This window comes from Sprattus sprattus, assembly GCF_963457725.1.
Source record: "Sprattus sprattus genome assembly, chromosome: 3".
NCBI classification, from domain to species: Eukaryota; Metazoa; Chordata; class Actinopteri; order Clupeiformes; family Clupeidae; genus Sprattus; species Sprattus sprattus.
Genome location: NC_137922.1, coordinates 34111037 through 34138420, shown reverse-complemented (window position 1 = coordinate 34138420; position 27384 = coordinate 34111037). Strand labels below are relative to the sequence as shown.

Genomic DNA, 27384 nt, shown 5'->3' with positions numbered 1-27384 from the left:
ACACATAATGATTTAATTAACCAAACTCATGCCGAGTTTCACATCAAACAGTATACCAAATAAAGTTTGCATGCAGACCAAGGTACTTTTACAGGGTGACTTTGCACTTGGTGACTGTTGTTATTCTCCTTGTTTCCATCAGCCAATCTCTCTGGAAAGTTAAGTGAATACGGGCTCATCGTACCGTTCAGCACGGACTCACAAGGCCGGTATATCTCTCACGTGGTGTCGGTCACAGCTGGAAGTAAAACTGGCGTTTCGTCCGCTGGAAAACGGCGCGTCTCCCGCAGCGCCCCTAGTTCCACGTTCACCTCGAATAGTCAACAGTTGTTTTTCAACGTCACTGTCTTTGGTAAGGAGTTGCACTTGCGCCTCAGCGCCAACAGAAGGCTTGTTGCTCCAGGTGCCTTTGTGGAGTGGCAAGAGGACTTCGAGGAAAAGGCCAAGGAACGTATTCATGGCAACTGTGTTTTTACCGGGGATGTTACCGATATGCCGGAGGCCTCGGTGGCAATTAGTAACTGTGATGGACTGGTAAGTTATGTGTGTTACACTAAGTGTGTGTAACACCTGAAGAAGTTATCTGTTACTAAGGTCGACTTTGTGTCGTTATTAAGTATTATTAACATTAGCCGTTGGCTTCTGATGAGTATGAAATCTGCTGTGCTGTTACACATAGCGCAGCTTCTGTTTTTCCATGACTTATGTAAGATGCTGCACATGTGGAACAGATGCAGTTTCATTGTGATCTAGAATGTCTCTCTCTCTCTTTTTCTTTTTCTGTTTCTCTCTCTCGCACACACTCCCTCCCCCTTCTCCCTCTCTCTACCTCTGTCTTTCTCTCGCTGTCTCACCCCCTCACACACATAAACACACACACACACTCACACCAATAACAGTGGAGGGGGAAGAGACAAACAGAGTTAGAGCCCCTTGTCTCCAAGATGACTGATATCATTGTGTGGTTCCCCAAGGCTCTCTGTGGGTACTGTATCCTGTCTCTAATGGCAGAAAACAGACAGACTGGTTCAAAAAGATGACCAACATCATATCATCCTGTCCTGTCCTGATTTTTGGTTTTAGATGAAGGGTAAATGTATAAACTATTACAGAAAGTCAGATATTCATAGCTTGTTGAGGAACACCAACATGCTCTTTTTATCTCATGTATGCAGCCCAAAAAGTGCAAAACTATCCCCCTTCCATTATACTCAAGTGTATAGACTATGCCCTGTCTGTCATTATGGGATATTGTCGGCTGAGACGTTTCTTGCTGCTGACAGACAGCTGTTAGGCTTCTTGTCTCACTCGTATCTTCTCTATGGCAGAACAGTTTAGTGCATGTCTGTGTGTGAGAGTGGGAGTGTAGTAATCGTTTCATTGGGGCTCACTGTTTTGAATATCACTTGAAAACTGCTCTCAATTTAAAGTCATAGGCTGAGACAGAAGAAGGAATACGCTGACAAACACACATGCATTGAGTTGCTATGTGGATGGCTTATGTTGAACTCTAACCCTTGAACCCTTGAACCAAAACAAACCTGTGATGACATATCCAGTCTTTAACTGCCATGCTGGAGAGAGCCCTTTGAGAAGAAGTAAGAGCACAGTTCAGTCCTGAGTCGCATCATTCCTTGAGACAAAGTGAGAGAAGCCACCTGGTTATTCACTCTCCCGTAACCCCTGTTGAACTCAACGCCTGTTTGCGTGTCTCCCTCTCTCTTTCCCACTCTCACATTTTCTTTTACTCTTACACTTTCTTTCTCTTTTCCTAACTATCTATCTTTCTCTCTCTCTCTCTCTCTCTGTCTGCCATTCTCATTCTTTCTCTCCATCTCCATTAAAATCACAGTCTGGAGGATGCTTAGGATGTAGGATGTTTTCTTTAAACATCACAAGAGAACCTCCTCCCCTTATCTTGAACTATGTACGATACCACTTCAGATGGCAGTTGTCTTTCACTGTTATGACATGTATCTAGATGATACATTACGTGATGCACTCTGGATTGGCCTTTTCCCTAGAAATACAGCAGACTGGTTTCAGTTTCTAAGCCTTAACACCCAGCAAAATAAGAGCAGCCTTTAACTTCAAACCTGAAATTGAGTTGCTTTTTCAAGGGTACTCAATACCTCCATCAGTAGAACTGATTTCAAGCACAGAATAGGGCCCCACTGTTTGTCGGACACGTACGCACACAATGAAATCATTCATTAAATAGACATTGATTTTTCTCCTAGGTAATTACGCTCAGTGGTATAAGAACAATGCGATTCTGTGTGCGTTGCCAGAATGATTATGGCAGCAGCCACACACGAGAAAAAAAAAGAGCAATACAAAGTGCTCCTTTCATTTTCTTCCCCTTTTCATTTTGTTGCTTCTGTACACAGCTGGTATCTTTCATGTAACTTTTGCTGCGGTGTGAGGCAGACCCACTTAAGAAGGTCTAGTTGAAGACTTCATCATGGACCATATGCGATCCATTAATCCCATTACAAATGTTCAGGTCTATCACCTAAACATAACAAACAATAGTTTGTTAGCAACAGTTGAAAAAAACCCAAAGGCGTAGTAAAATGTTATGATTACTCGGTGACAATGCAGTTCATAATACATTTCTCAATGGCGATGTGACGTAGCATAGAAATCCTTAAATGTAAACAGGCTAATGTCTTGCAAACATAAAATACCAACACATGTTACCAATATTTGCGCTTATACACGTCTATGCATGACAACACTGTGATGTTTTTCATCATAATATCTATGACTGTCTGGTACAAGTACCAAAACCAGGGAAGTATAGCTGTTGTTTACAGTGTGCTGACAAAAGAAAACATGCCAATAACAGACCCAATGAGTGATCAAAACACAGCAGACAAATATGCTTTGAAGTCTGCATGTATGTCACCATGTCCTAGTCACCATGCCCTATTGTGTCCTTCAAAGTCTTGTTTTATTTATTGCACTGTTGATTGCAAACCTAAAAATCCAACTAGTTATGGCCTGTGAAATGCCTGTGACCAGCAACAGCAACAGTGATGAATCAATGTAGAACATCACCGTGCATGCAGTGTCCGTTGTTCCCTTTGTATGCTGTGTTATTGACTTAATCACAGGCATCTGCAATCTGTCCAATGTATCTTTCCCTGTCCTTGCTCGTTGGCCAGAGTTAGAGGATGCTAATGGATATTGACCAGAGAACAAAAAAAATCTAACATGGCAACCAGCAATTTTTTTTTCAACAGTGGAATAAAAAAACACAAATTAATTCCATAGCAGCTGTTTTACTTGCCGCATTCCCACCGACTCAAGGTGTCTATTTATTTTCTCTTTTGTCCTTGAATATTTATGAGTTTATTTGAATTTTCATGAAGGCTTTAGCTCTGGTGGCATGGTGCCTTCAAAAAAGCAGGCCTCTGCTTCGAGACTGAGTTTGCTCCTGCACACACAAAGATAAGGGGCGAGGAGGTCCACCAGGCCTCCCCCCCAAACGCCCAGAGAGGACTCCAAAGACATCCCTCCATGGCCTGTCTTTGGAGTGTGTTTATGGCTGTGCAATCCCTCCAGAGAGCCTGTCAGGTCATGACTGAGTCTTGGTGATGGAGGGGGGTTGGTAGATGTGGGGTTGGGGCGAGACGTGAAAATGAGGCATCCCCCCCGCTCCCCTCCCCCCGAAAGGAAGTGGGCTCGACATACTAAAGGATAGAACACAGGCCATGTGTTTGGCTGAGCCCGAGCCAATGTAAACAGAGACACGTCTGCACTTGCTTTGCAGCTCTTGTTTTTTTCGCTGCTCGTTTTTTTTTTTTGCCTAATTTCTTTTGCTTTTGAAAAAGTTTACTTGTCTTCATCTTCTTTCTCTTTTTGTGCAGAATTGTTAAGATTATTCCAAAACTCTGTGTCCAGTTTTTGCTGGGGTTCGTTAAGAAAGAAAAAAATGTTGGAACGGATCCCTCACGGACAACTATTTCTGTCTCCTCGGGCACATCTGCCTAGAAATGAATGCAATTACAATTCAATTAAGCAGTCAGATGCAAGGTGTGCAACAGGTGTTTCTGTGTTCTGTATCCTGACTTGAAGTGTAATACATTTTAATTGCCGATCTTAAGATGCCAAGCTATCTGCACGCTGCAGCCAATGCCAATCTGACAAACAGAATTGCCCCCGGTGCCATCTTACAGTGATACAGTGATTCCAAGAGGCCGTGCGGTGCCAGGCTTGCCTGTCCGTCATCACCCACCTCAGCATACTGTAAGCACTCCCAGCTGGTGCCAGTCTCGCTGCCAGGCCTTGGCCGGGAAAGAATGGCACATGACATCATTCCCTTAGGGGCGGGGGAGGGGAGCAGGGGGGGTGGGGGATTACGTTATTCTGGTGCCCGGCCATCAGACCCAGAGGGGTAAGATCTCTCATCTCTCCACATGATGGATGGGACATGCCACGTGCAAAGGGAGAGAGAGACTAGGAATGTCACTGGCCTGTTCATCCTAGACACTTTTCATGTGATGACATTGAGTGGCTGATTGAAGTGTGGTAACAGAGGAAGTTGAAAGACATGGAAAGAGATTGAGGGAGCAACAACGCAGTGCTCACAATCATTACCGACTGGCAGGTTGACAGCAAGTGGAAAGTGCGTGTGTGTGTGTGTGTGTGTGTGTGTTTGTGTGTGTGTGTGGTGTGTGTGTGCGTTTGTGGGGGAAGGATGGCTGAAAGGAGAAAAAAAACTGAGTGCAATAGAGAGAGCACAATGAAAGGTGGATCTGTGCTCCCTCCCTGTGAGACGGCAACAGCTGTGCGCTTTAGATGTGCTCCCATCATTGTTATGGGTTTTGAATGATGGCTATGATTACTGCCGGGTGTGTGTGTGTGTGTGTGTGTGTGTGTGTGTTTTTGTGTGTGTGTGTGTGTGCGTGCGTGCGTACGTGCGTGTGTGTGTGTTTGTGTGCGTGGGTGCGTGCGTGCATGTGTGTGCGTGTGTGTGTGTGTGTATGTGTGTGTGTGTGTAAGGAGGGGTATTAGCGCCGATGATGGCTGGTCGAATTACGGTTGTGGTGGAAATATGAGTGGTCCGGGAGTGGGGTGGTAAGAGAGCTATTTGTGCTTCTGTGGAGTTAAATAGAGAAAGGACACCCAGCAACAACCTTCAGTGTGTGCAGGGGAAGATAAGGCAATCATAGCTTGCCAGTCAGACTGTCACCGCACCAATTTCTGTTTTTGGATGAAAGACTGTGAGAAACAGAAAAAAGTTTTTGAACAAAAAAAGGAAAAAACTAAAGGAAGTGCATGTGAGGGCATGCCCTGGCGAACGGCAAAACTTGTGGCTGCCAAATTGAAGTGTGAAACGCTGAAAAGGTAAACAGGGGTTGCTGAAAGGAACAATTCCATTCTTTACAATAGGGATAATCAAATCTTGCACAACACCAGCCATCCATTATCGTTCGCACATTTAGGCCGGATTCATCTGTTCGGTGACAGATTATCGGCGGGCCCACCCCTGGCCAAGTGGCGAAGACTGTGCGGTATCCTTGAGTATGATGGATGGCGCCCAGCCAGGCACTGACTGACAGCTCTCAGTGCCACCTATGCCGGTAGCTGCGGTAATTGTCGAAGCAAGTCCTTGGCACGGCTACAGAAATGATTTAATGAGTGTTTGGAAATGTTTTCCTCTGCTCTGCCCTGGGAGGGGCCCAGCAAAGAGGGGTTCTCTGCCATCTTTTTACTCTGGCACATACTTTACCACCACCATCCATCCCTCTCTCTTTTTGTCTGTCTCTTGGTCTGTCTCTCTCTCCTTTTCTCCTTTCTTTCATTCTTTCTTTCTTTTCTCTCATTCTCTTTTTCTCCTATCTTTCTCTCTCACTCTGTCTGTCCCTCTCTCTCGGTCTCTCTCACTCAAGATTGTGAAGTGATTCAGAAGGCTCCCTAATATGCAGGCATCCATTTAAACTCACCAGTGGGTAAATTCCCACTCCTCTGTCATGGAGCAATGCCCCACGCATTAATATGGCCTGTGTAGCATGAAGACCTGCCTCTGAGTTATTCATTTGACGGTGGCCAGCCGTGATGTGATGGCAGCCGTGCATTCTTTCCCACAGTCTTTCCTCCAGTATCTCAGTAGGACGCCACTTTGACTTAATCACTCATTCTTCTGGGACTTTGTTTGATGGTTTTCCCACAAAGTCTAATCAGTTTTCACTTCGTTTTTTCCCCTCTCTCTCTCTGCCCTCCCTCCTTCCCTCTTTCTCCGTCAAGTGTGGCCTTTCATTTCTTTTTTCCCCTTCTTTCTTGTTATGGATAATAGCATGCTTTAAGTTTTAAGATGACGGGGCCCAAGAGGTTTTGAACCACGGGCGTTTATTTCATTTCAGCACAAATGCCAATCAACAGACAAGCTGTTTTCTCTGGTGCTTTAAACCCTCTAGAGGTTATCCTCTGTTATGCTTGTGATGTTTGTCCACGCTGTGATGGCTAGGTGAGCACCGATGGGAAGGAATCAGATGGTAATCCTCGGCTTCAAGGGCCCCACTCACTGGATTAGGTCAGCCTCTGACCCCACTGAGTAAGTCACACTGGCCATAGCAATGGCCAACCACAGACCTGCCCCTCTCCCCCCTTGTTCCCAGAGCCGCTAGTCAGACACTGGGTCGAGAGCTGGATGTGGTTCTCATGGTGGCTCATGTGGGTGGTTGGGTTGGTAGTTATCGTCTGAGACTGGATGCATGTCAGATGACATACAAGTTATTGGCTAGAAATGCCAGATCAGGGACAGGTCGGTTTTAATATGGGTCTGTCTGCTGACTGACGTTGATTTATGTTTGTGTGCCTGTGTATGAGTGTGTTTTTGCTCAAGATCCAATGTAAATACTGCTTTCAGCAAGAGTCTGAAAGCGGTGCTTGGGTTTGATTTACCTTTGGAGACATAAGTGCTGCTTTGCCTCTGAGAGCTTCATGATGAGCCCAACTGGCCAAAATAGTTTTCTGTCACTTACAAGTGACGAACTGTCAAATCACAGGAATGTTTGGGACTGTAAATGTAACGCAGTCATTAAAAAATACCTGTTTGTAGTTATTAGTATACTGTCATTCACAACTAAAGGGATGGGTTGAGAGAGATGTAATTAAATCTCAAAAATTCAGTGAGTTTTGTGTCAAGCTGACAGCTTCTTTTCATGACAGCAGTGCACCATCTCCAGCATAAGCAAACTATGGGAGGTATTTAATTGCGCTCACAGACGCACACAAAAAAGGTTAAGATCACACAAACAGCAGTCAAATGGTAGGTTCCCGAACAATCATGCACACAATTGCAGGTTGAGCCGTTGGAATGACAGCAGTGATTTCTGCATCCTCGTGCATTGAGGTTTATGGCCTGGCTTCATCTTGCTTTGTTTGCCCTGATCTTTATAAATCATTCAAGTCAACATCAGAAAGGCAGAAATCCAATAGTCCTGCTTGTAGAATAAGAATTGTACAGGCCATGACCTAGCAATTACCATAGCATCTCCACGTCAGCGAAAAACTTTTATCTTTAAACAAAGCAATATGGAAGAATGCAAAGGCTATAGTTCACTCACTGGACAGGGTATGTGTGATAGTGTAGTTGTTTTTTACTTTTTAAGCCCATTATTTTGCTCAGTGGGAAGTAAACACATTTTCTTTGGAATGAGATAGGGCCCCCGTATCAGAGCTTGGATGAGATGTGCGAAATAGCTCAGAAGGACACCAAGCGGGAGAAAGGAATCACGCAAAAAAATCACACAAATATCTTCTCTGAACCGTTTGTATGACAGGCATGCGGAATGTAGTGTATGTGTGAGCCCTGGAGACCGGATATCTTATTTGCCTTTTTTTTACTCTGAGGTCAGAGAACATTGTTTGAGGTCCCGTTGGCCCATCCATTTAAAAACGGGCTCATGTCATCTTGGGGCACAACTGAGGCAGCTCACCACTGTTTTAAAAATCATGTTTTGCTCCACTTTTTACGCAGAACCTTCTTCCAGCATTTCCATGTATTTTATTTCTTCCGCTGTGTCTTCCAATAAAGCGATGCACACTGCATAGTGGAAAGACATCAGGCAGCAGTGGATGGAGGCCAAGAAAACCTGCGGGGAGAGTGTGTACCTGCATTCCCGTTGCGCTCTATTACTGTTGCGGTAAGGAGTGTGATGATTACGGCCTGTCAGATAGAAACGCATCAGGCAAAAGAATTCTTCCTGTGACAGGTCAGAGGATGACTGTGGTGAGCAGAGCGATTAAGTGTGATGACACGTCTTCAGAGAGAGAGTGGGAGAGAGAAAGAGAGAAAGATGAGTTGCATGTCTTGAGAGATAGACAGAGAGAAGAGACAGAGAGACAAAGAGGTTGTGAGGGAAAGAATGGGAGAGGTTGACAGAGCAAGAGAGAAACTTCAGGCCACGGAGCTAGACTCTTTCTGCAGTCCTCCTTCTACGGTCCCCTGCCTTTGCTGTGATCTGCGTTGCCTCCCAGATGTTTGGCTCCCGAGCCAGTGCCGACGTCCTGCCCAGACTGCCCGAGTTCACCCTGTACACCACAGAGAACCCAGCCAAGTGCTTACTTCTCGGCATTTCCTGGTTTCATATCCGAAGCCCCCCTTTCTTCCCCTCTCTGGCCCCCCTCCCCTCGTCCTCCTCCTCCCCTAGGCGCATATACACACTTGCTAAATTTCAACCTCCGACCCTTGGAACGCAACGTGACGTTGCCTCTCACTTCTATTTTATCTCCAGAATTCGAAAAATGCTCGGAAGATTAACACTTTGTTCGGGCGGTTTATATTTAGCCGCAGCTACACTTCTGTCCCAGCTGATCCGGGCCGAACCGCCACACCAAGTATAGTTTTGTCTGGAGCTCCTTAAATACGCATCTGCTTGTTTTCCCTCCCAAAACTTTTCCGGAGGATCTTGCTTTTCTTTTCACAGGCTTAAATGACAGCTTAGCCATGTTTAAAGAATGGGTGGGGACACGTGCTCCCCGTAACCATTTCTCCCACACCTGACCAACCGACGATCTTGTGCACAGCTGTGTCTGTTTTGAGGTCAATGGTTCGTAAAACTGAACTGCCAGTGTAACAACTAGAGGCTCAGCATTGTCCCTGCAAAGAAAAACATCTCACACCACGCTGACAGTTCACGTAGAATTTAGTCAAAGATGAAAATGATGCATGATGTGACATTATGATATGTAACAGAATGTATGATATATAACTGGATCCAAACTACTCTCTTTTATAAACAGTAAGGTTATCTTTGGCTCTACCTTCACAATGGAAAGAAATGTACAGTGTTGTCCTAACAAACACATCTCACATTGACTGCTGAATATGATGATATACTGTATGACTGTAGAAATGGCCAGTTGGCAACTCTTTGACTCTGCCAGCGAGATGAAGGGGGATGGCACTGACATGAAAGGGATGATGTGTTTTTTCTTCTTCTTTCTTTCTTTCCAGGCAGGGCTCATTCGCACTGATAATGAGGAGTTCTTCATCGAGCCCCTGGAGAAGGGCCAGCAGGAGGTGGAGATAAAAGGCCGAGTCCACGTGGTGTACCGCAGGTCCGCCATCAAGAAAGAGCCCAGCCAACGCAAGGAGAACCTCCACAATGAAGGTATGCAAGTGAAAAAAAGAACTATGATGACTGTAATGGGACTGTAATGGGGACTATGATGACTGTAATGACTCTCTCTCTTTTACTCTCTCTCTCCCCATCTTTTTCTGCCTTACCCCTGAATAGTCCAGAACCACTCACACAATGGCACGAGTCCTTGATGGAACACTTTGTGTGTGCTTCTCTTTTTTCAAACCTTATGAGGAACAGGTTTAAATTAGGCCTCTCAGATCAGATTATGCGCATCACTTTACATTTTGTTGTTGTCGCACCTCGTTAGGATATGACTCACACAGCCACCTCCCAGGCAACTAGGCATTAGCTGTCATTAAGATGAGCCCGGATTTCCACCTAATGTATGAACATTGGTTTGACACGTCTAGATGCTCATGACCCTGATGGCGCTCTCCTTGACGACCACGATTTGTGGCCACACCCAGAATGCGTCACAAGACCGTGGCACGGTGCATCGAGTTGCCTTCATCTATATCAAGCGAAACTGGGGCCCTGGTAGATGACTGGGGGGAAGAAATACATTGTAAACCCAAACAGTTCTAATAACTTATTAACATTATGTATTATGTACTTAAAACCTGGTATTTAGTTGACCCAACTTTAAATGTATTAGTTTTCTAAGGAAGTGAAGACGTTTTAATTGTATTGGAATGTATTTGTTTGAGTAAACATTGCCTGATAACTCATATTTTTTTTGTATCTGACGTCATCAACGTTGTTGAGAACACCATTGCATCTCTTGTGATGAGAGACGGAGACAGCAGACTAAAGGTAGAGGAGTCGTTTAGTAATTAAGAGGTTGGAAGGTTGCTAGTTCGATTCCCCACTCCTCTTTACCAAGTGTATAAGTGTGAACCCCTAAACTGCTCCTGATCTATAAATGCAAAATTCCTTGTAAATCGCTTTGGATAAAAATTTACATCTGGCAACACTGGGAAGGCGGTCGACCAATGACAGTTCTCTCTACAGTAAGAGCTTGCGCAAGAATTTGGAACGTAAGGGAGAAACCCTTTCAAAAACTTGTAAGGGCGTAATAACTAGTTTGTGAAAGACCCTGAAAAACACAAATATCCGACAAGGCAAAATCCTGGACGATTTTGGAATAATATGAGTTCAGAGAACTTAAAAATTATGAAAATAAAACAAAATAAATCAGTACAGCCGATGTTTAATTTTTAAGTTAAGTTTACTTAAAAATATATGTACTCAAATTGTATTATGTAATCGGTTACATCAAAAGTTTTAAGTACTCTGAACTAGTTCAGGGGCCGTATTCACAAAGAATCTTAGGGCTAAAAGTAGCTCATAAGTGGCGAATTTAGGAGAAACTCCTAAAAATAATGGGCGTGTCAGTCTTAAATTTAGGACTCCTATTTTTTTTACTAAGAGCAATTCACAAAATATTTTATCCCTAAAAGTAGCACCTAAGTCTAGGACAGCTTAAAACTCCTCATGAGGACTCCTAAGTCACTAAGACCTATTCACAAAAAGTCTTAAAATGGCTGAAGCCAGACGTAACGTGTTGGAGACAATGAACGACTCTGAATTGTTGAGAAGATATCGTTTAAACCGTGAAGGCATCAACATTTTACTAGAATTAGTGCGGGATGCAATCACGTCTCCAACTATCCGAAACAACCCAATCAGTCCGGAAGTTAAATGTTTGATAACATTAAGATTTATGGCTACGGGGAAAATGCAACTTTGCAACGCAGACGACTTCAGAATATCGCAATCATCAGTAAGCGTATTCATTCATCAAACAATCACCGCACTCTGTAGACCACACATTGTACAACAGTTTATTCGGTTCCCTATGGACAATCGCCTACTTCAAAGGATCAAGGTCAATTTCATGGCGTTTGCAGGAATGCCCGGTGTCGTGGGTGCCATCATGGAACACACATTAAAATAATTGCTCCATCCAGAGATGAGGACGTCTTTGTAAACCGCAAAAAGGTACATTGAATTAATACACAGATAGTGTTTGATCCAAATTTCACAATCATGGATATTGTTGCGAAGTGGCCTGGATCTACTCACGATTCGCGCATTTTAATGGAGAGCGCGGTCTGCGCCAGCTTTTTGAGCGGCACCATGTACCTGCTGGATGCCACTTGTTGACAGTGGCAACCATGCAAGACATGGCTTTTGACACCCTTCCTCAATCCACAACCGGGAGCACAGTTGAACTACAACATGCAAGTATACGCATGAGGCCTATTTTGGTGACACAATACCTGTAGCCGCGACGGCTCTTTTAAAGTCCACTCCGCAATCTCCATCCTACATTGTGACTGGAGCGCATACCACCGCTTCTCGCAGTCATCGACATAGCGACACACGGCAGGGAATGAAGCATTTATGTTAACACATATGTCCTCCCATGCCTCACGCTTCTTTTTTGTGGTCACCCCACAGCCAAATTTAGCTTTTATAACTCCCTTCCTCTCCAGCACACTCTGGGCCAACATGGACAGTTGGTCCTGGGACCAGTTCGACTTTCTCTTACGTCTCGCCCTCGTTTCGTCCATTATGACAGGAGGACTTAAAGAGCCGTATGGACTGATATTTGAAGTGTTTAAGGGCTGGAAATATGCCGATTACCTAATAGTTTGCAGGGAGCTTTAATTATCACTTCCTTGATTTCATGCAATTTCCGTGTTTTTTTTCGGCAATTTCTCTTTCTCTAACGTGCAAAGCGTCATTCACGTTGGATGCACAAACTTGTCATCATGCGTGTGCATTCTGCTAAGTGCACTATCCATAACTATTTAATATGGCTTCATTTGAAGCCTAGGTTATTCTCTTATTTTCTGTTGATTTAGTGGGATCGTTAGGGGGATGTTAGGACTGAGTTTTGAATGAGAGCGCCTGTCAGCAACCAATCACCGTACGCACCGCTTCTAAACTCGTGCATGAGAATGGACGTCATCCATAGCAACGGAGTTTTCTTAAGCTTAGGAGTTGGTATTATCCTTAGTATGAGTAGGTCTCAGAGCCGTTGTGAATCACTTTTAAGAAATTACTCCTACGTAAAAGGTTTTAGCGCGAGTTAGGAGCACTCCTAGTGGTAAGATAAAAGGCTTTGTGAATACGGCCCCAGGTTTACAGTGTAGATAGATAGATAGATAGATAAACTTGTATTAATCCTGTGAGGGAAATTCAATTGTCAAAGCAGCAAGGTAGTAGGAATAGGATTCAATACATAAACATAACAACATTTTTAAAAATAATAATTTGAAAAATACATTAAAATAAATAGATAAAATAAATAGACAACATAGCACAAGTCCGCTGGCGTATATTACATAAAACTAAATGTTTGGTTGTGTTGGTTGTGGAGTCTGATGGCTACTGGCACAAAGGACTGGCCAAGGCGCTTTGTGGTGTGCCGAGGAGGGATCAGTCTGTGGCTGAAAGTGCTCCACATCTGCTGAAGCTCGTCATAGAGGGGATGGGAGGGGTTCCTCAGGATAGCATCCAGCTTTCTCCTCGTCCTCTCCTCCGCAACTGCTTCCAGGTTGTCCAGTTTTATTCCCATCACGGAGCCAGTCTTCCGCACCACCTTGTTGATCTTGTTTGCATCCCTTGCACCAGAAAGGTGGAAGTCTGGTCTGATGCAGGGGCTTGGCAGTTGGTGGGTGGGGGGGGTTGAGGAGGAGAAATATTGAGGAAAGAAAACAACTGAAGGTCTGCCATGTTGGGTTGGGGCTAAGCAGTCGGGCGGTGTGTGTGTGGGGGTGGGGGGATTGACTGGCTCCCTCCTCCTGTCTGCTGGGCCAGATGGACTGCCACGCTGTTCCCAGCAGCAGCTGGTAAAGTGAGGAATGCAGACTCCTATGGAAGGCCAGGGGTGAAACACACACATGCACACACACATGCACACACACACACTCTCTACCTCTCTGTCTCACACACACACACACACACACACAAACACACACACAGGTACAGACACAGACACACAAACACACACTGAAAGAGTCATACACACCTACTCATAATCATGCATTTAGAGACACACACACAGACGCACGCCCCTCTGAGGTAAAAACGGCCCTAGTTGTAATATGAATTTGGATCATAAGTCTTTCTCTTCGCACAATTGAGGTGGACAGCATCTGGGGGAGTACTCAAAGCCTCTGGGCGAAAAGTGCGACGACTCCAGTAGCCACGACTGTAAAACTCTTCTGTTGTGTTTCCACAGCCTCTCCACTAAATTCTCAAACTTGTGAGCAAACTGGGAATAACATTTGCGAACTTCAGGGAGGTGATTAGTTTGATTTCAATCTCAGTGTGCAGATGTTCCAGAAAAGTGCCGCACATAGAGAATAACAGCGGTATGGCCGTCTGGGAGTTTTTCAACGCCGTGTCGGTGTCGCTGATTCCGGTTCCCACTCTGAATTCTTACCATTCTACTTCACGCAGCTGAGTCTGTCTAACGTTTAATGTGGAATACCAACTTGCAGTCGACTGTACCCGATTTAGTCACCGCTACAATTCTGCTTGCGTTTTCGAAATATTTTTTTGTCCTGTCCAAAACTCTGCCGTGCTCCGTGGAGTGTGAAATGTTTTTTTAGCCGATTGTTCCCAAGCCCACATATCCCACATTCAGGAGGCAATGAGCATGAACACTAATAAGGGTGGGCTTCATAACCACCCACAACTTGAGTTCCCAACAGAAGAGCACTTAGTCCACACGTGCACATGCCTGCACACACACGTATACACACATACACACACATGAATCACACACACTTGCACATGTGGACACAGATACCATACATTCACACTTGAAATTACTCTTACACATATGTACACAGACACACCACATACCCACACATAGTATAAAGGTGAGAGGGCTCGTGATGATTAAGTGTCACCCCATTTCACAAGCTGGGTGCCAGAAATAACTGAAATACAGAATGAACAGCCAAATTTCTCTGGTGAATGGATGTACTCTTAAGAAACACAACAGCGCTGATATTCAAGAGATGACGTTTAGCACTTATTACTGTTTACTGCACCCGCACTTCCATTTCCGTTACACTTCAAATTGATTTCATTAATTTCTTTTTGTCTCAAGTGACTTGCCCCACAGTGGGAATTCTTTCTTCACGCTTTCTTAAAGTGCCTTGAGCACCACCCTTCAGCTGTCAGTCTCTCCTCAGGTGTCTGCTGCCTTATCCAAGAGCACCTCCACATGGCGTAACAACTTTACTGAGGTGCCTTTCCTTGAGCACAGGACAGGGCCATCATTCAACATCTCATTAAGCAAATCTCTTGACAGCCAGCATGGCAATGCCAGACGTTCCGTTAGCAACACCGTTAGCAGCATTGAACTTCACTGAATTCTACAGCCCTTTTTTGTTGAGAGCAGCTTGCGCCCACAGTGGGAACGTTTTCAGAGTCATTCAGTGGAATTCAAACCTCTGACCCCTGGTCTTGGCATAGCCTAGCGCCGCGCCAACGTCTGGAAGGGTGCGTTTCCTGTCGTGGGGCCTCCGCTCTGCTCTGCTTGGAGTCTCGTCCCTCCATCCTTCCTTTCCCTGCGTTTATTTTTGTGGCGTGCTAAAATAAGCAGAACAGGAAGCGCTTGGAGTTGGCGTAATTGGGAGAAAAAAGACAAGGTTTTCCAGTGCCCACCGACGCCCATGCCACAGTGCGGTATTATGAGTAAAGAAGCGATGTGCCACCTGGTGAAACAGGGGGCGTTTTGGGTATTTCTGTGGCAATTATATGACCCAACCCTGCATTGCATAACAGATGCTGGTGTCAGTGGCCATCAGGAGAAGGTCTTTTCAAAATGTCAGAAAGACCAAACACCCAGTATAATGAGCCTGTACCATTGAAGGCTTACGCTTTTGCCTGTCTGATTCAAATTCACGGTGTCTGTAGAACGAGCCCGCCTGGCCCTCTGTAGTCTTCTGTCTTTTGCCATTTGCTTACCAGCTGTGAGAGGGGTACCAACCCAGCTGTGAGAGGGGTACCAACCCAGCTGTGAGAGGGGTACCAACCCAGCTGTAAGAGGGGTACCAACCCAGCTGTGAGAGGGGTACCAACCCAGCTGTGAGAGGGACACCACACTAGTGCTCAATTGTCCCCCCTCATATTAGACCACCAATTGTTGTCACCAAACCGTAAAGCTTATTTTCAGAGCATGTCAACCACCCACAGACAGTATAAAAGAACGGGGAGAATGAAGAGATTGAGGATTTTCGTGTGAGTATAGTTGTTTGGCTACAGCTGGATCTTCTTGTCAGTGATATAAAGCCACCTCAACTCCTGAAATGAACAAGGTTTAAGGTTCTGCTCCACTTCCACTATAGGGCCACCTTGTGCAGTGGGGTCCTAGCAGGTACAGTCTGTGTATTTTATCCAGGATGTTTTACATATATACTGCCAGGATGTACTCAGGATGAGGGCGTGTGGCAGCATGGCAACACCAGTCAAAAATTAGGTTTTACATTTCCAGAAGAAACCCTTCGGCATAGTCCATTACGCATCTCAACCTGTAAGGAGATATATCTCTTTTTAGATAGATGTTTGCTATTAATTTAGCCGTGTTCAGATTTAACATCATCTGATAAAATCATTTGATAGTCATCTGATACACTGTTTTCTCTATAGATGTTTTGATGTAGTTCCAAGAGATTTGTTCTCCTAAATCATCTCTCATGTGATGTCACATTTTTCCTCATCTCCTTGTGGAAATTATAGCTTATAGAGTTTCATGAGTCGAGGAGGAGAGGTAGTAATTTGCAGGAATGTAGGGACTGAGGGATGTCAGCAACATTATACCCTATTACTCTTCCCCCAAATGCCATCCTATTTACTATATGGCTTTGTATGGGATTCCTTGCAATCAGAGTGGAATGTGATAACTCCCAGTCCTATAGCGAAATTCCTGCTCCTGTTTGTTATTCCGCTGACAATTTGGATGTAGACTGTGCTTGCATCTGTAAACACCGCTTGTCTTAAAACTGAATGCGGTTGTCAGAGCTTTCACTGCTTAATGTCAGGCAGCCTCAGGTACTGTGATAATATTTTGCTGATAATATTTTCTGAAAACTGTAATTAAGAACGGTGCGTTAGGCTGTAATTTTAGTGAAGATAAATAGACTTTTTGATAGCCTGTCAGTCATTATTTGTGTGGGGTGCCACATCTGCCATCAACGGTGAATATTCGTAACCACACACCTTAATGCAACAGTAGGCAGAAATGTACCACTCTTTGAGGTATGGCAGACAGGTAAACACACCTGTCATTTCCCCTTAGCATCCCTGGCTATGTAGGTCTGTGGTCTAGCTCGGACCACCGACATAAATCAACAAAAACTTTCAGAGCACATCACCAACTATGTCAACAAAAGACACCAGTTGGCATGCTAACAAGCTTTTATAAGTGTCAGTTGTGCTGTTGTTGGTAGCTGCTAGGTTTCGCATGCCTTTAAGGTAGATAGCTCACAATTTTAAACACATGGGGATCTGATGTGTCATTATTTGTAGCACATATTTCCTACTTACCACTCTTTGAAACTCTTCCCTTCTGTTCATCCCTGAGAGAGAGAGAGAGAGAGAGAGAGAAAGAGAAGACAAAGAAGAGAGAGAGCTAAAGAGAGAGAGAGAGAGAGAGAGAGAGAGAGAGAGAGAAAATGGAATAGTGGGTACTGGGTGGTGTTAATATAGCCCCTCACACAGCATGATGGATGCTGCTCATAGAGCAATTTTTAATGCACCGGTCACCTTTGTTGTATCTTGTATGTTTTTCAGGGTTGAGTTTTAAATGGGGGATATAGTTTTGCCTTGTGTTGCTATCTGTAAGTTATAAGTTGTAGAGTGGATGATGTACAATATTTGTGTAGTTTGCGATCATATTGGTTCGGTAATGATACTGTCTTCCCTGCTATGCTTTCATATTCCATTGTTAATCTGGGGCAGTTTGTGTGCACATGTTTTTATTGGGGTAGAAAAACAAAGGCATCCAATGGCATATCCTTTTTGAATTTGGTAGGCATCTACATTTTAAGCACATACTGTACTGTGTAGTATTTGGGCAGTTGCCTCTGTTTTTATTTTTTTTGTGTTGCGCGGATTATTCGTAGAGCTTGCCCAGTTTGGCAGATGGCCATTGCTTACTGAACACAATGAGTTGTGCTTTAAGCATAAACTTTATATCCATGCCAACTGAAACAAATACAGAGATGAGAATACACGCAATTATCGCCAAGATGCCAAAGCAACTCACAGGGCGAAGTAATCTTCAAACAAACCATCCTCTATTATGTCAGGTTCTCCCTGCAGAACGCCTAAAATGACCAGCTGGAATTAGGTGTCTTTTCATGTTGGTGGTATGTTTGTAGATGATAAATAAAAAAGACTTAATCACATGGATTAGACAAGACAAGATAACATAACATTACAAGACGTGTGTTATTCCACAGATGGTGGTTTGATGTGGGGAATACATGGCATTTCATTGACATCTAATTGACACCCCTAATTTGCACTGTTTTTTTTCCAGGAATGTCTGTATGTGTGAAAATTAGTGTGTCTTGATATTCTTTTCTCTCTGGTTCTCATAATTAACCAAAGAAATATTCCTATTAAAAAAGTTAGTGAGAAAAAAAATACATATTTGGTTTACAACTCACAGCACCTCTGAATTAACCAAATATATTTGTATGTAGCAGTAGCTGAGCTGGTTGACCAAGGTTATTTTGATTCTCAGTGAGCTGTCATAGCAATGAAATCTAGACATTACCTGGACTGTTGGTCACTGTGTATAAATGTGTCTGTGTCTTTACACCTAAATTATTAAACACTAACTATTCACCACTGCTACTATGGACTCACACACCACGCTATCAAACTCTCAACTCTCAATTCGCTACGTGTCACTCAACCCTGAAACTGATGTCCCTCTTGTCCAGTGGCTGCATTTGCCACTGCCGAGCTGCCCAACGCCCTGGACGCGGTGGAGCAGAAGCTGACCGAGTCCGAGCGCAAGCGGCGACACGCCAAGAAGGACGACTACAACATCGAGGTCCTGCTGGCTGTGGACGACTCTGTGGTGCGCTTCCATGGGAAAGAGCACGTCCAGAACTACGTCTTAACCCTCATGAACATTGTGAGTATCCTTTGTGTCTCTTCCTTTCGCAGTAGACCCCCCCCTTTCTGCTTACAGGACCTCCTCTTTACCCTTTGGGGACTAGACCCTCACACCCTCCCAACTTCTCCTCCCTTCTATTAATCACTTTGGGTAGAAATGAGTACCTTGAAGGGTTTTTAAAGTTCCACACTATAATTGGAGATAGGACGAGGTTTGAGGGTATTCATTATCATGTTATTTTCTCTGTCACTTTCATACTACGTATTAAAGTGTGTCTATGTATTGTTTATTTTGATGTTCACCCAATAAGCCACATTAAAGCAATATAATATGTCACTTATCTGACTTTTTCATTTTCTCATTTCACGTGGCAAAAAAAGGGGGAAAAAAATCCCAGTGGACACTTTGCTGCTGCTGTAGCTGTTGATGGATTAGATTCAGTGTGGTAGTAGGAAGAAAAAAATGAGAAGGAGAGAGAGAGAGAGAGAGGGGAGATGGAGTGGAAGAGGAAAGGAGAGAGAGAGAGAGAGAGAATAAAAAAAAGAGCAAAACTCATTACGGGTTCCACCAGCTCCTGCCACCTTAAGCTGATTAGGGGCTGGAAATCCCCGCGAGTCAGATTTTCACAGGGTGCTGGTTTCACTCTGTAACAGTCACCATTTGGCCCCCGCCTTGGTGGTCCGATTAGCTGCAGTAGGCCAATTATGGACTTGACTGGGAGTCGGCTGGACCGGCGGGGTGCACAGAGTACGGAGCGACACAGCACCGCAAGCACTGCCCCCATGTCACACGGCTAGCACACATAGCGCGGCTGAGTGGTGTTTGCAGGAGGTGTTTGTGTGTGTGTGTGTGTGTGTGTGTGTGTGTGTGTGTGTGTGTGTGTGTGTGTGTGTGTGTGTATTTGTGTGAGAGGAGTGGGGGTAGTGGCCCGGCCCGCGGCAGTCACCGCAGTGGGGTATCAGAGTTTATGTGAAAGTCCACAGGCTTGAAGTTTGATTCGGAAAAGAAGGCGGAAATGAGCCATGATTCGGTTTGCTTGCTCGTTTGATGAGAAGGTTTAACATTGTTAATTCACATTGCCTCGATGCAGCTCTGAGGGTCAAATTAGGTGTGGCATTTCTTTGCGGTGTACTAACCTTTGTTTGGTGCATCCCCTCAAACAAACGATTTGCTTGCTTTTGAAAACATACTGTTTATAAATGCAAGGTTGAATCAGTCTGTAGCTGTCTTGAGGTGCCCGAAGGGGACTTCATAAATTAAAGTCTGGCATAACCCCTCCTTTATAACAGTCACAGAACACAGTACCATCTTGAGAAACCCTCTCGATTACTACACATCCTGCCTGGACCAAGCTAGGGGGCTGTCCGCAGAGTTGCCTGCACAGAATACTCACAATGTTATTTTTCTCCCTTTTTCTCTCTCTTTCTTTTAATTTTTTTTGACTGAAAAATCTGCAATCATCATAGCCCAGTTGGTAAGACAAAGAAAGGACATTGTAATCACAGAATTCTCAGAAGTCATGGTCATGCAAGGTTTCAGTGTTCCTGATCTTTGTCCATCGCAGTTCACAGCACCACTTTACAGAAATAGCCTCAGAAACAGTTTTTCTATTTTACCTTAAGTTATTTGTTTTCTTTTTTTCTGCATGTCAAAAATACCGTAGCAAGAACCTATGACATCCCCAAAAAGTTTGTAATGGTAGAAACTGCATGGTTTTTATGATGTTTGAAAAAGTCTGTGGAAAGGTTAGGGGCTATTTTTAATGGTTCCTCAATTTTTGAACAGGCACCCTGTGACAGGTCCAACATAAACCCACTTATATAGGTCAACATTAAACTTTGGGCCAGGAATTTCAATGCTAAACACAGGTCCTGGGAAATTTGAGGTCATTTACTATTAATGAAGCTGTGTGGGACCAGTCAGATGCCGTAAGTGCTCATGTCTAGCACCTCATGTTGAAGTAGCCCTCTGAGGGTACCTCTGGGACTGTCTAAATCACTCCTAATAAGATTTTACATCCAAAGCAAATGTCCCTACCACAGACGAAATGTTTGTCTTTTTTATTTAACAGTCTCTGTTAGGTCATCTCCGTCTCACAAAGTCGTTAAGTTGACACATAGTAGTTCACCAAATTGGACACGACACTTCACTCAATCGTTCCCTTCTTAATTTTTTTTTCTTACCATGCATCACATTACCTTCTTTCTCAAATCTTGACATGATACATAATTGTATTGGCAGGCCAGTGTGCTTCCCTCTTCGTGCTTTTGCAGGTTAATGAGTAGTAGTAATGGGAATAGTGACTCTTTGAAGGGAGTCGGATCTTATGGCTCTGTTCATTTTCGAGAGCCGTTCATCCCTCCTTTTTCAGTTTTTTTAGGGGGCAGGAGTTACTCTCTCTCTCAGACAGATATAATTAATGTTGTAGCCTGCTTGTCTTATAGTCTTCTTATAGGTCATCTTTGTTGTTTTGCTTTGAGTTTGACTCTCATTCCAACCATATCTTCTGCTTTTCATTCATGCTCTCCCTCTCTCACATGCTGGTTGAACCAGGAAGAAGGGTCCAAACCCCTTTGTCCAAACCCTACTCATTCTGCCTGTAAGGAACCGAATGCAAAGGCGAGTGGAGTGGATTTAGAGCAGAGAGTTACATATTGACATAACTATAAAAAGAACCTTTTTCAAGTACAAATCGTTTTCCGCATCATACTTAAGAGCCGTTAAAATAATTGGATTATTCGCAAATGTAACATCACTTACGAGTGGCACTATTCATTATACTTCAGGCTATTATCTCTTATCCTGCCTAATTCAGACGGGACACAGCTCCTGTGAGCCACACAACACGCCTCACCACGAGAGTTTGTTCTCCGCTAAGATGGCCCATTCAAAATAATGACATATATAATAAGAATAATTATCTAATAATAATAACGCATGTTTATAACTGTGCTATAACTTAGGAGGTAACCCCCCCCCCATCCTCCCTCACCAATCCATCTCAGGAGACCCCCCCCCCCCCTGATTGGTTAATCAGCACATACCCCTCACTTGACACTGAGGCATCCTTTTAGGCCGGCCACACAAACACACACACACACACACACACACAAACACACCTGCTCAGCCACCCACTTGTGCTCCCTCTCAGGAGCTGACTGCCGAGCTGTGTACCAAGCGAGGACAGATTTAGTGCGACAGCCCTGAGCCACAGACAGCCCTGGGCCACAGACAGCCCTGGGCCAAAGACCTAAACATTTCTAAGTATTCCTATGAGAGATTCTATATTAGATTTCAGTCAGATTGCATCAGGAAGACATAGCGAACATAACACACAGGCATACAGGCAGGAGGTAAATAGTGATGTAATCTGTGGATAAAAGTGGTGTAATGGGCTCCATTATATTAAATGAGAGTGCCTGACATTGCTGTGCTTGCAGAAACCGCTCACGGTGAGGATGCACTTCACTGGATGACAGAATGATGACATCCATTAAGCCCGGTCAGAGGGCAAGGCCAGAGTTTGGGTCCAGTGCTCTTACCTCCAAGCACTTCTGCTTTCTTTAGAATAAGAGTGAAATATAGAGTGAGAGAGTCAGGGGAAAAGAGAAACTCTTGAGATTTAGTGTTTCTTTTTTGCACTCTCACTTTCCCACTTTCTCTTCAGTCTACTCAAAGGTAGACATATCCCACAGAAAAAACAGTGAGAAGGAGTGACAGAGAAAGAGAGGACAGAGAAAGGAGAGGAGAGAGAAAAACGAGAGAGGGAGAGAGAGTGTGTTGGCTGTGACTCGGAGACTCTGTGTGTGCTGGCTTTGAGACCACCGCCAGCTTGGCGTGCTGATAGTCAAAACACACAACAGGCACGCGTGTGTGTGTTTCTTTCTTCTCTCTGGGTTAGGGGAGTGAACAGTATGGATTTATGGAAGACAAAGCAAGGGTCTGTGTGTTTGGCCCACATTTTCATCCCAAGCAACAAAAAAAGAAACTCAGACGCATCAGGGGTTGGAGCTGTGGCGAGACTAAAGTAGCAGAGCTGTGCTGACATGTACAGAAGAGGAAGTGTGGGCCTCTATGGTAGGCTTCTATGTGTGTGTGTGTGTGTATGTGTGTGTGTGTGTGTGTGTTTGTGTGTGTGAGTGTGTGCTCCTAGGGGTGAAGGCCTCTATGAGTGTGTGTGTGTGTGTGTGTGTGTGTGTGTGTGTGTGTGTGTGTGTGTGTGTGTGTGTGTGTGTGTGATCCTAGGGGTGAAGGCCTCTATGTGTGTGTGTGTGTGTTTGTGTGTGTGTGTGTGTGTGTGTGTGTGTGTGTGTGCATGTGTGTGGGAGCTGATGAGGGTTCGTGCATAAAGATAAAACATGGAAATTCAACTCCCCCACCCCCGCCCCCTTTCCTTCTTTTTTCTTTCTTTTTTTCATGCATTTGATGGGAATTCCAGACCCTCTGTGTTGATTACGCCGGCTGCAGCTGAGAGGCCATGTGGCAATCAGAGGCGTTTCTCTCTCTTTTGTAGGTCATACTCCAGAGTCATTGCATAATAAGAGGCAACACTGGACATCTGCCACAGCCTTAACAAGATACCGCACACCACTGCCTGCCTGTTGAATCACAGGAGAGGAGGGACCAAGAGGGTGGGGGTCTGGCCTGTAGCCATGATGCTACCATCGTGTCTGGGGTGTGTGTGTGTGTGTGTGTGTGTGTGTATGTGTGTGTGTGTGTGCGGGTGTGTGTGTGTGTGTGTGTGGAGGGGGGGGGGGTGCTGACATGAAAAGTCTGCTGAGAGGCACATGAAGGGTGGGTGAATGAGTGCAAGGGGAGATGGTTGAGAGAGATAGAGAGTGGAGGAGTGAGGGTGAAGGAATAAAAGAGAGATGGAGGATTATAAACTGTCATTTAGTGTAAGTGAGAGAGATTCATACATTTTATTGTGTATGTGTGTATGTGTACAAGCCAGTTTATGCTTTTGTACTGAATCTGGGCCCGAGCATTGTATCGTACACTGTAGCCTGACGTGCACCTCCTTAGAAATATAACTACACGTCACAGCGATGCAGACCTGCAACCACTGTGATTGCAGTATTTTGGGGGGGTGTTGACAAAGCCTTTGCTCACCAAAATTGACAGGGCAACAACAGCTCACTCTGCTATGAATTGCTGACTTACGCTTGCTAATGTAAGCTAACGTGCTTACATTAGGTAGTTGGGTGGACTCGTGCCATTTCATCACTTTGATTTCCCAGGTTCATGACCTATTAGTCTGTCATTTTCGCCCACCCCCGGTGATTACCTTTAAAAGGTAATGAACGTTTCCTCGTGTTGGGATGACTGACAGCTGAAAAGGAGCGATGTGTGTGTACAGCAGGGCTGAGTGGGATGAGAAGTCCATTTAAACGGCAGCCACTCAGACATGATGAAAATCGGTGGGAACATTACGCTTCACTTCCGTCAGTAATTGCTCTTCTCTGTCCCTTTTTGTGTCCCTCCCTCAGGTAGATGAAATTTACCATGATGAATCCCTGGGAACCAACATCAATGTGGTCCTCGTACGAATCATAATGGTTGGCTACAGACAGGTAAGACTCCACCGAAGCATCGCACACACTGCACACTGCACACTAAAACATTTTTGACCACCCCTTGTCTGACCAAAAGGTACCCATTCATGCACTGAAATACAACAACAGTCTTAGTTATGTTCTATCACAAACAACTCCCAACTTTAGTGCTCTTGGTGGTAGAAGACATTTACAGATTAATTTACATATTAGGTGATGAAGTGGCTTGTGTCGTTTCACTGAAGTAAACAGTATTGTAGACCTTATTCAGCACCCCTTTTGAGCAGAGCATCTACTGTTGACAGTGAATGAGTGACCTCCAGGTTAAGGATTTAGCATCAGGTTGGATGTGGAGAAACAGCTAGAGTGGAATAGACCTTTACATGCCCTGTGTGTTCCTGAGCCTCCATTGGTAGCAGTCAACATCGATTTCCAGAGTCTGGAATGTTTGATCTAATCCCTTGTCTGCCAACTTGGGAGTGCATCTAGTGCGTGTGCATAGGCGTACATGTGCTGTATGTGTGGTCACTCCTCCGACTGACCAAACATCTATCAAATCCAGATAGACTCAGAAGAGGGAAATGCTGTTTTGCTTGCTGGCAGCATAAATAGCCTTTCGCGAACTTAAAGTTACACTTTTAAAAGTCTCACACACCTACTTTGAGCAGAGGGTCGAGAGAGGCAGTATTCATTCCACGTTAAAGTCCTCGGGTCCAAACAGCATAACAGTTCCCTCGTACTCCACCGCACTAGATTCGATCAACAACAACCTAATGTAATAAGTCCCTAACCAACCATGTAATTGCCTAGAAGTCACTTGATTAGATTTGATGATAATTTATAAATGATAGCACTGCTGTGATTTGACCTTCTTGTATCCTGCCGACCAGCCTTTTACACACTGGTGGCTGTGTGTTTGCGAGGGTTTCTCTGGATTTCATCAATTGTCTATAGCTCCCCATATTACCACAGGAATTATAAAACAGATATCATGAGGTGAGTGGTAAAAGACGCCGGAAGGTCTGCATACCGTTATTCATATACACGACACTATAGTTATCGCTGTATGGTGTATCACACCACTCTGTAATCTACCCATAAGGCCGAGTGGTTCTGTTGTACCAAGGGGGCATCACGACCCCCTGTCCATGGGTTACGCATCTCTGAAAGTACAGAGTGCCTTTTATAGCAACACTGATTCATTTCTCTGCCACACAAAATAATAATAAGGAAATATTGCTTCCCCACAAATGAGCTGCACACAGACAGTGCAACAGTACAGTCACTTGAGTTCTGATTCAGCTAGCCCCATCTCTCTTGTCTCTTTCTCAGATAAAGTTTAAAAAAACAACAACAAAATAACTAAATTAAGTTGATAAATAATTATTTGACACTAAACAGAGTCACCTGTGTCTGCCTCTGCCTGTCACAAGCCCTATCATACATCTCTGACAGACCCCCCCCCCCCCCCCCCCCCCCCAGCCCCCCTGGGAAGTGCTAGGTACACACACACACTCATACACACACACACACACACACACACATTCTCTTTGCACGCTGCGTTTGCCTGTTTGGGTGTAAATTAGCTCTTGCACATTCAGTTCTTATCAATCTCTGCAGAGTGTGAGGCATACTACTACTACTACAAAAAGGTGATTGACAGGGCCTTCCAGCTTAAGGATCTGGGAAGTGTTGTACGGGTGGCACACTTCCCTCAATAGCAATCAGCACATGAAGAGAGAGACTAAAACGGACGCACGCATCTGACACCTCTACCCCGTCTAAAATGAGTTGTGACACCCCATGCCAATTTAAATCGAAACACACATCACCGCGTCCAGTCTTCCTGCAAGTCTGGCCCTGTTGGTGTGAAGCAAGTATTACTGCATGAGGGGAAGAGAAGAAAGAGTAAAGAGACAGAAGGAAAGCTCAGTTCAAGAGGAGACAGCAAAAAAGAGAAGTAGGGGGTGAGGTGTAAGAAAGAAAGAGAAAAGATAGACAGATAGAAAAGAAAGAGAGAGAGAGAGAATAACCCTGGAACACAGCAGTTCATGTGAGTCTCACTCTGGCACTCGCTTAAATGTCTGGATCCTGACCATTTTTCCACCTCTCCGCACGAGCCTTTCGATAACACTCCTGACAGAGTGCATTTTGGAGAATGTTAAGGCCAACTCCCGTAAAGCAAAAACAGCCTCTGGATTCTGTGACTGGCGGAAAAAAATCGAACCACTTATACTAAGGTACTTTTTTATCTCACTTCCACGGACTGTCTGCCGTGTGTCAGTTTGATTCAGGAACCAACCCTCTAATAAAGAACCATTTGCTGTATACGTGGCTTCAGGCTTCACAGCCGGATTGTCTCTCCATCCCACCCCACCCCTCCCTCCCTAAAGTACTCTTAATTAGACACAGGGGACAGCACACTGATGTGTGGAGCACGTACAGGATTATCATTTTGAAGAGATACTTTACTGGAGGGGGCTGGCACAGGTCTTGCACATCGTGGGTCACAGGCAGCAACAGATGAGTGAGTTGGTTGGCGCTGAACAGAGATGGTTTTGTTAGGGTGGGTGATTTAGTATGAATCTTGAACATATTTGTACCTGGTGTAAAGAGTGCCGTTGTGGTCTGAAGTTAAGAATCCCTAAAGAATCTTCAGAACCATACAGTGAAGACTGAGAAGCCCCTAAGAATCTCAACAAGCCCCTAAAGAATAACTTACCAGTTAGGTATTAGTTCTTCTTTGCAGAACATTTCAAAGGTTTCTTTGGCTTGCAGCCTTGTAGCAACTTTCAGCCTTGAAAAAATCTGTCAGAGCTACCGAGAAGAGGATTTAAATAGCGCTATTAACAATTGACATTTGTCTCAAGGCGCTTTCAAGAGCCCAAGACCTGAACCCCCTACTTCAAGCACATAGGTGATGGTGGCAAGCAAAAACTCCCTTTTAACTGGTTAGGATGACATTTGCGGGTTTTTCTTTTTATAGGCAGACGTAATGAGCGTACTTAAACAATGTCATCGCTTTCAGGTTCTGTGAGTCACTGAAATGCAGATGGGAAAGGCGAAATTCATT

General features: G+C 44.5%; 1 protein-coding gene across 1 annotated transcript in view; it reads left to right on the top strand.

Annotated features, from left to right (window-relative positions):
• Positions 1-27384, top strand: part of adamts14 (ADAM metallopeptidase with thrombospondin type 1 motif, 14) — a 64068-nt gene that overhangs the window by 413 nt on the left and 36271 nt on the right. The window contains exons 2-5 of the mRNA XM_080836006.1: positions 143-534; positions 9470-9626; positions 18578-18774; positions 24246-24329. Coding sequence (XP_080692132.1) covers positions 143-534; positions 9470-9626; positions 18578-18774; positions 24246-24329 — 830 coding nt within the window. The remainder of the gene's footprint in view (positions 1-142; positions 535-9469; positions 9627-18577; positions 18775-24245; positions 24330-27384) is intronic.